The sequence below is a fragment of the Ailuropoda melanoleuca genome, chromosome 2, assembly GCF_002007445.2.
Source record: "Ailuropoda melanoleuca isolate Jingjing chromosome 2, ASM200744v2, whole genome shotgun sequence".
In the NCBI taxonomy this organism is placed as follows: domain Eukaryota; kingdom Metazoa; phylum Chordata; class Mammalia; order Carnivora; family Ursidae; genus Ailuropoda; species Ailuropoda melanoleuca.
The window spans coordinates 14,050,359-14,059,554 of NC_048219.1; the positions used below are offsets into that span (position 1 = coordinate 14,050,359).

A 9,196-nucleotide genomic window follows, 5' to 3' on the forward strand; every position below is an offset into this window, starting at 1 on the left:
CTCTTTGACCTTGCTGAAGCACACAGAGCTCAGTGCCTTTGGCAGGGTCTAGACTCTAGGTCTTCGGCATCCTCATTTAGCCATGTTCTACTCATTACCCTTTGTCTCTGGCTTCCTAGCAGTTTCTCCTCCTCCTGTAAATCAGGTCTCTTTTTCGTGGTTACGGTTATTTCCCCTGTGACCTGGAGCACCCTAGAGAAGGACAGGGTGGCTACTTTTTTGTGTGGCCAGGCGAACCTCTGAGGTGATGGCTTTTGAGCTGAGAACAAAATCCAAGAGGTAGGGGAGGGTGAAGTGTTTGCTGATTATCATTTTTCCTTCCCAAGCCAGGGGCAGCATCATAAAAGACTCTTCAGCAAAGCAGTGAGGCAGCGATGTGTGGTGGAATAAGCTCTGGAATTTTGGCCTGGTTTGCCTGTTAACTAGCTTTGTGGGTTTTGACAGATCCCTTGTTCCTCCTGGTCTTTGATAGACACGTGCTATAGCACTTCAACTTTTTGCTGCTTGGAAGATGCCCAAAGTTGTAGTAGGATATAAAGGAGAATAAATGAGTTGGCTTGATGTAGCGTGCCTTGCAGACCAAACCAAGCAAACTTGTCAGGGCAACTCTGGGGCTCTCTATTCCTTCCTGCAGGGGAGGAAAGAAAAGGAAAAAGACAATTTTGTTTTTTCATGGGAAACCTGAAAAAGAAGAGCTAAAGGAAAGTGACAGTTCTTCACTTTATAAATTACCTTAGTACTGTGTTTCTGGATTGCTGTCCTGTATTTTACAGGATGTAGTATGTGCCACCGTGTGGTATTAGAGTATTTGATAATACATTTTGTTTAGAGATTTATTTATTTCAGAGAGAAGGTGGGTGGGTGTGGGGCAGAGGGAGAGGGTGAGGGAATCTCAAGCAGACTCTCCGCTGAACGCAGAGCCCAGGACCCTGAGATCATGACCTGAGCGGAAATCGAGTCGGATGCTCAGCCGACTGAGCCCCCCCAGGTGCCCCATCCACATCTTTTTTTATCCATCTGTCAGTGGACACTTGGGTTACCTTTGTATGATGGCTGTTGTAAATAATGCTGCGGTAAACGTAGGGGTACATATATCTTTTTTGAATTAGTGTTTTCATATTCTTCAGGTAAATACCCAGTATTGGAATTACTGGATCATATGGTAATTCTATTTTTAATTTTTTGAGGAACATCCATACTGTTTCCACAGTGGCTGCACCAGCTTGCATTCCCACCAACAGCACACAAGGGTTCCTTTTTCTCCACATCCTCACCAGCCCTTGTTGTTTCTGGTGTTTTTTATTTTGGCCGTTCTGACAGGTGTGAGGTGGTTCTGATTTGCATTTCCCTGATGATGAGTGATGGTGAGCATCTTTTCCTGTGTCTGTTAGCCACCTGGATGTCTTTGGAGAAATGTCTATTCGTGTCTTCTGCCCATTTTTTAATGGTTCTGTTTGTGTGTTGAGTTGTATGAGTTCTTTATATATTTTGGATACTGACTCCTTATCACATATATTATTTGCAAATATCTTCTCCCATTCAGTTCTGTTGATTGTTTCCTTCAGTGTGCAGTAACTTTTTATTTTTATGGAGTCCCAGTAGTTTATTTTTGCTTTTGTTTCCCTCACCTCAGGAGGCCTATCTAGAAAAATGTTCCTATAGCCAACATCAAAGAAATTACTACTGCCTTTGCTCTCTTCTAGGATTTTTATGGTTTCAGATCTCACATTTAGGTCCTTAATCTGTTTTGAGTTTATTTTTGTGTGTGGTGTAAGAAAGTCATCCAGTTTCATTCTTTTGCCTGTAGCTGTCCAGTTTTCCCAGCCACGTTTGTTGTTCTGTCACACTTTTTTTTAACCTTTTTCTTGGAATTAAATATTAATAGGATTTGCCTCATGACTTTAAGGCCCAGGCAGTAGAAAATGGTCAGATGTTGCCATATACTCAGTAACCAAGATACCATTGCATAGAGTTTCCTTTCTTAGAATTGGGAAACCTGTCTCAGGTCTCAATACTTTTTAACAGCTGCTTAGTCTGAAAAAATTGCTTATTGAAAAAAGACTGTATGCACCAAATCATTGGTAGCTCCCCTCACTTTTATCAGTGTTTTGTTGTGTTCCCAAATCAGGGCTACAGGTCAGATTTTCCATTTGCTACTGTAGCTTGGACTGTTTGGGACTGTACTGCTTAGCAATCCCTCCTTTAAATTTTTTTTTTTTTTTTATATAAAGTAAGCTCCATACCCAACATGGGACTCAAACTCACAACCCTGAGATCACGAGTTGCGTGTTCTACGAACTGAGCCAGCCAGGTGCCCCTAAAAACTTTTTTCTTAATTGAAGTATGATTAACATAGAAATCCCTCTTGGTAAAAGGGCAAGTGTTTTTAATCAGTCATTTTATCTGTGTGTGTTTTTGTTGTTGTTGTTTCTAAGTCTCCAGAGAAGTTCAGGTTTGCAAAGGTATTCCCTCATTGTTTGACTCTGTTTTCTTACTTTAGGTGTAATTGAAAAGTGACCTTCTCTTCAGAGATGTCAAAAACAAACAAATCCAAGTCTGGATCTCGCTCTTCTCGTTCAAGATCTGCATCAAGATCTCGTTCTCGTTCATTTTCGAAGTCTCGGTCCCGAAGTCGATCTGTGTCTCGTTCGAGGAAGCGCAGGCTGAGGTAAGGGGATGTGATTGTGTATCAGGGTAACCATTGTCATCGGTCATTGTGGGTCTCTGAGGATCTTTTGCTAGACTCTTTTCTGTGAGGGTCAGTTAGAGTGGGTTAGCTTAAGGTGGAGGGTTGGGCTATAAGATATTACAGGTCTCTTGAAGCGCTGTGAATCCAAATCACCTTTGATTGCCATGCTGTTTGCCTAATTCCTTTTCTCCTCTGCCAGCGTGTACTGTTTCTCATCTGCTTTGGAAGAAAGAGCATTTTGTTTTTATCTGAGCTGCTTGCTTCAATGAAATCTCTACACCTGGTTGTTTTTTCCTGGAGTATTTTTGGAGGCTTTGGACCAAAGTGTGTATGCATCATCGGCAAAGAAAGGATAGCTAAGAGGATTAATAGTATGAACGACATTGGGAGGGAAGAAGCCTTATTAACTCTAACCGAGTTAAACCTTAAAAACTTCACGGGAATTGTGCGTGTCCATCTGATGTGCCGCTTGCTAACAAGCTGTGTCTGTCTAGTAAAACACAGCAGACCATCCAGAAATCGCTCTTGCAGACATCACTGTGCCTGAGTGTACAAATAATTCTTTTGAGTTTGTTGCCAGTATTCTTTAATTCAGCCAGTATTCACACTTAGGTAGATCTGCCCATTTCAGTTATGCCTTAGACTAGGATGCTAACCCTCAGCGCCTTTCCTTTTTTGATGTGTTGGGAGTTGGGTTTTTCACTCTTTAAAACTTTTAATTTTCTTTTGTGAGTAGACGAGAACCTTTTAGTATATACAGGTTTCTACATGTGAATGTCGGTGTGTTTAACTACCAAAGGGGGATAATGTGAATAGTTTTGTTCTTTTTGTCAGTTGCACCAGGCAAGGAGATAATTTCTCAGTCTCACCACTTGGAACCCGCCCCCCCCATGTTCTTTATTTCACATGAATTTCTAGAATTCTTTTGTTAAGTGAACTGATTATGAAATTTAAAATAAACCTCAGGAAAAGTAATGATTAAGCTGCATTCTTTATTCCCATAGTCCTGTTGTATTCCTAAAATGTCTTAAAGAGATGGTTGGTGGGATTCTTTTTTTTTCCCCTCCCAACAATAGCAGGTTAATTCTTCACTTGATCTTAGCCAAAAGGCCAAGAAGCGATGAGAAGTTAATTCTTAAGTGGAATCTGTAAGAGACCTGCCTGAAAATTAATTTCAAACTAGAGGGTGAATAAAAAGTTGGTGTCCATAAATACCGAGGATTCTGATACAGAGTGGAATATAGTGAGTCTCTCCCTCAGGCAAAGGAAACAGTAGATAACTTTTTTTTTTTAAAATAACATTACAGCTTAAGGGTAATGAGTCCTAGCCTTTCCTCTCCTCTTTGTTTTTTGGGCATGCATTTTTATACCAAACTTAGTTCAAGCCATAGGCTAGAGGTTGTTGCCCAATTGTGTGAGAGTCCATATAAGTAAAATTCTATTCCACTTTTCATCTCTGAAAAAAAGAAGAGGGAAACCCACTAAATATATTTCTATCTACCTTAGGAAGTTGCTCTCAAGATGTGGGATTGAGCAGCGACTTCTAGTAAGTAACTCCTGCCTTGTGCCCAGAGTCTTTGGATTTGGGCCATTTAAATTTCAGTTTAGCTCAGTTGGTTCTGAAAGGTAACACTTTAAAACTTAATCGAGTAATTGGAAAATTAAGTAATTGGCTCAAAAACAAGAGGCTGTGCAACCAAAGCTGAGTGACAAAATTGAACTGACAATTGAACTGGTTAGAAATGCTAACCAGCTCTGAAGTATCTGTGATAACTGGGATTCTGGGCAGATCTGTTCAGACAGATCTCTTCTTATTCTACAGATTATTTGACGTGATCATTGACTTGGCCAATGAGAGAAAAATATCTTGGGCAATATGTGCTGGGGTAGGCCTAGAGCCACGTTATGTGCTGTCTTATACTGAGAAGAATGTTATTTTGGAGGAATTTCTCCACTGGAAAACATGTTTTTATACTCGATTCTAGTCTGACATCTCTGTTTTTTTAGAAACAGATAAATTTGCCGCTGGATGTTCAGTTTTTATTTCTGGATTATCTATTCCATGATTTTTTTTTCTTTTGTTTTTCCTCTCCTACAAGGAAAGTATACTATCCAGAGAGTTTGAGAAACCATGCCTTTAAATTAACTTAACTGCTGAATTCTACAGAATTGGAGAAAATTGATTGTTTCCTTGTATTTCACAGACTGTATCCTTTTAAGTGACTTCTCGTAAATAACTTCTTTGCAATCTGCAGCGACTCATGTTCCTGCATCTGTGCAGTGACTGCGGGTTTTGGATGCAGTATGCCACAGGGCCCTCACTAGTAATTGGTGACAGAAGCAGCAGTAGCCTCTGAGGATGGGAACATGAATTAAACCCTCCTTAGTGCTGGTGGTGCATCACCTCCCTCAAGTGTAGCCATTTAATCGGGTCATGTTCAGTTTCATAGCCTGCATCTGCCTCTTCCTTCTTTTCTTATATTGTTACTGTTTTCGAATGAAAAGTATGGAAGGTAAGTTTTTGTTTTTGTTTTTTAATTGTACTTAAATAGCAACTGTTAACAAGCAGCAATATGATGCATTTTTGCCCGTCGCTGTTGTTCTCGGGGTAAAGAGTCTGAACACCATGGGTAATAAGGAGTGGAAGACCAATCCCACTTTATCTTCTTTAGATTAAATAAAATGTAAGTTTCTTTTTAAAAACACCATTTGTTTAGTTAAGACCTGTCATATTTGGTAAGTGGAGTTATTATAAAACAAGCAAACAAAATGTATCAGTTCCTAGTTAAGTCTAATATGAAAAGTTCTATTGATTAACCAAAGGGGTTTTTTCCTACTATATATGAAGAAAATATTTTTGGACTTTTCTAATAATTTTACATATTTTTATGTAACTGTTTAGGAGTAGTGGTTAATGTGAATGATCTGTATCTTAGTTGACGAGGCACATCAGGTATCCAAGGACCCCAGTGGATTATTACACCAACAGATAACAGTTTTTGGCTTTTTGGTGGAAACAAAGCTCCCTGTCATTGACAAGCCTAGCATTCATAAACATGTAGTTTTTACAAAGTTAGGTCACTGTTGAATCCCCGTAGTTCTGGAAATGCGCCTTTGCTCAGTTAGAGTTCCATACTGTTGAATGAAGAAGAACACGACACTAGGCTTTAGGTTGGCATGAAAGAAATCTGGGTGATAATGAGGGAAGAGGGCTGATTTTGTAGTTTTCTTTGGGTAATCCGTGTACTTGGGTGTCTCGTGATCAGATGGTGCCCTCTTGTGGCACCCAGGTAGGATCTTGTAGTTAAGCAACAGAAACTTGACCTGAGTAGTGAGACCCTTTCCAGATCCTCAGTAAAAAACCATTGTTTATATTTGCTGACCTGATTTCAGTGAATTCTTTTAAGCTTTGGTGGTTGCATTCTCCAAGTTCCTATTTAAGTGTTCTTTGCTTGGGACTGTGTATTTACAGTCCCAGGTCCTGGTGGAATCTAAGAAAGTAGCCCTGCACAGATGGAGGGCCTGGATGGGACGGGGAGTGGAATGTTCTGCCAGTGTAGGGGCCAAAGGACCTGCATAGTCTATGAACCCGAGCTTGTATTCTTCTGACTTCCAGTGACGCAGGGACCTGCAAAATCCCCTGTGAAACCCTAAGCAGTTTGTATACTTTAATTAAAATGGTTTCGTTTAGTTTACTACATTAAGAACATTTGATATTCTTTTAGTCACTGTAGAAATTACGTTTCTGTTTAAAATGTGCTACAGTATTAATGAAGCAATCTCAGTGGATCATTTGTGAAAGTGATTCTTACCTATATATTTGGAGTTAACATGGGTCAGCATTAGGATTAAATATTTAAGTTTGTTTCTTTGAGAATAAAACTGAAAATATCTAAGAACAAGGTTTCAAACTGTTACCTCTTTGTTGGCAGGTATTTCTTGAATAAAAAGGCTTGTGTCAAAAATTCAAATATTTCCCCCATCCCCCTTTTCAGTTCTAGGTCTCGTTCCAGATCATATTCTCCAGCTCATAACAGAGAGAGAAATCACCCAAGAGTATATCAGAACCGGGATTTCCGAGGTCACAACAGAGGCTATAGAAGGCCCTATTATTTCCGAGGGCGCAACAGAGGCTTTTATCCGTGGGGCCAGTATAACCGAGGTGGCTATGGAAACTACCGCTCAAATTGGCAGAATTACCGGCAAGCATACAGTCCTCGTCGGGGCCGCTCCCGATCCCGGTCCCCAAAGAGAAGGTCCCCTTCACCAAGATCCAGGAGCCATTCTAGAAACTCCGATAAGTCTTCCTCTGACAGGTCAAGGCGCTCCTCGTCCTCTCGTTCTTCTTCCAACCACAGCCGAGTGGAATCTTCTAAGCGCAAGTCTGCGAAGGAGAAAAAGTCCTCTTCCAAGGATAGCCGGCCATCTCAGGCCACCGGGGATAACCAAGGAGACGAGGCCAAGGAACAGACGTTCTCTGGAGGCACCTCTCAAGATACAAAAGCATCTGACAGCTCGAAACCGTGGCCAGATGCCTCCACGTACAGTGCTGGTTCTGCGTCACGGGCCTCTGCAGTTTCTGAGTTGAGCCCCCGGGAGCGAAGCCCTGCTCTCAAAAGCCCACTCCAGTCTGTGGTGGTGAGGCGGCGCTCACCCCGTCCTAGCCCTGTGCCAAAACCTAGCCCTCCACTTTCCAACACATCCCAGATGGGCTCAACTCTGCAGAGTGGTGCTGGGTACCAGGCTGGGACACACCAAGGTCCATTCGATCATGGCTCTGGGTCCTTGAGTCCATCCAAAAAGAGCCCTGTCGGTAAGAGTCCACCGGCCACTGGCTCCACATATGGCTCGTCTCAGAAGGAGGAGGCTGCTGCTTCAGGAGGGGCAGCCTATACAAAGAGGCGAGTATCTTGTTTCCCCTCCCCGGTTGTATTTTTCTTTCACCAGCAGGCAGTTTAATTGTAATGTGATCTCAGAGCTCTGATTAATGGTAATAAGGTAATCCCTGTTTCCTAAACTTTGCATTAGCGAACTTGAAAAGCACCCCCCGAGGAAACCTTTAGCTTAACTCTAGCTTTCCTACCTTCCTGAATTTGTATTGCAGCATAAAGTTGCTTTAGACTGCTCTTCAATGATGTTTTCACATTTAAAATTTGCCTTGGATTCTACCAATGTAAGCCAGAGAACAGTAGAGATTTGTGGGTCAGCTATCAAAAAAATATGGTCTTTGCCAAAGTGAATGGCCGTTGGAGCTGTTAGACCCCGTAGGACCCACCGTCTGCTCTGATCGATCTGCATCGTCCCATCATGGTGAAGAGCTACACCTCGTACCCTCACACCCTCCAGTTGAGGAGACTGGGCAGAGTGGGAAAGCCCGAGGCTTAGTCCAGGAAGCCCTTGTTTTAAAATGACAAGGTGGGTGTGTGTCCCAGTAGAAGCCACCCAGGCTGCTTGTTAGGAGAGGACGTGACCATGCTTCTGTCTTTCTGCTCTGGGGGACATGGTGAGTTGGAACCTGAATCTTTGTTTGTGTGGTTGGATGCATTGGGATGGCAGAGATGTAACAGAGAAGTTGTATTGGGGCCAGGTTGTCAAGAGGGACTTACTGGGCAGGTGGTTCCACCCCCCCCCCATTTCCCCCTTTCTTATCAGCATATTTTTTGATGCCCTGCTGTCCTTTGATTCTTCTTTGCAATAGTAATGCCGGTATAACTTGATTAGACTTCCTTCATTAATGGTACAGATGAGATATCCAGCCTTCAGTGACTCGGCTTTAGATCTAAGTTAGGTTCCTGCCAGGGCTGGGAGTCTCATTAGGAGACTCGGGCATGAGCTCTGCTTTTCCATAAGAACAAGTAGGGTGGTTTCTGCCCCCTTCCCCCAATTAACTTGTATTTTGTTTTTATTTGTGTTCACAGTATATTTCATATTTAGATCTTCTAGGTGACTTGAAGCAAACACGAAGTCTCTTTTGAGACTTGTATTTCCAAATGTGAGTTGTATCAAAGCAAAACAAACAGCCCAAGGTTGAACATTCTATGTTAACTTTGCTGAAAGCAGATTTTAAGTGACTGAGTGAAGGTTGGATAAGACCTTAATTTTTTTTTTCCTAGACCACTTACAGGTAAGTAGGTTTTTGTTTTTTAGTATCCTAAAAATTACCTTTGCTGTTTTCTTTTTGGTTGCTCTTGTAAGATACAACTCCATGGACCATGTATTTTTCTTTTAGTTGGCACCCAAGTTTATAGATCTGTGAAAGGCCACTTCTCAGAAATTACTAGAAAGTAACCAAGTAGAAAGTCCTTTGGTAACACTGGAATCCACAAGACATGTTTGTTCAGAGAACCAAAAACACAAGCCCAGATGGTCCTGTTCTAGATCAGGTTGCTTAAAGGGCCTCTTTTGTGTCTCCCTTGTGTTTTTATAACTAGGTACTTAGATGAGCAGAAGACAGAGAATGGAAAAGATAAGGAACAGAAACAAACAAATACCGATAAAGAGAAAATG

The 9,196-nt window shown here is 41.7% G+C and overlaps 2 protein-coding genes across 3 annotated transcripts in view; both read left to right on the top strand.

The window, feature by feature from the left end:
* The window catches only part of LOC117797414 (thyroid hormone receptor-associated protein 3), a 51,936-nt gene extending 42,822 nt beyond the window's left edge, over positions 1-9,114 (top strand). Inside the window, exons 3-6 of one of the 2 annotated variants that reach the window (XR_004622359.1) lie at positions 2,501-2,668; positions 6,685-7,590; positions 7,794-8,192; positions 8,608-9,114. Coding sequence is in view for 1 of the 2 variants with exons in the window: in XM_034649232.1 (XP_034505123.1) it covers positions 2,532-2,668; positions 6,685-7,590; positions 7,794-7,809 (1,059 nt within the window). In the remaining variant the exon portion in view is untranslated. Of the gene's footprint in view, positions 1-2,500; positions 2,669-6,684; positions 7,591-7,793; positions 8,331-8,607 lie in introns of those variants that run through there. The other variant, XM_034649232.1, reaches the window with a different exon arrangement.
* LOC100481911 (thyroid hormone receptor-associated protein 3) overlaps positions 7,997-9,196 on the top strand; it is a 12,819-nt gene continuing 11,619 nt past the window's right edge. Inside the window, exon 1 of the mRNA XM_034645209.1 lies at positions 7,997-8,053. Coding sequence (XP_034501100.1) covers positions 7,997-8,053 — 57 coding nt within the window. The remainder of the gene's footprint in view (positions 8,054-9,196) is intronic.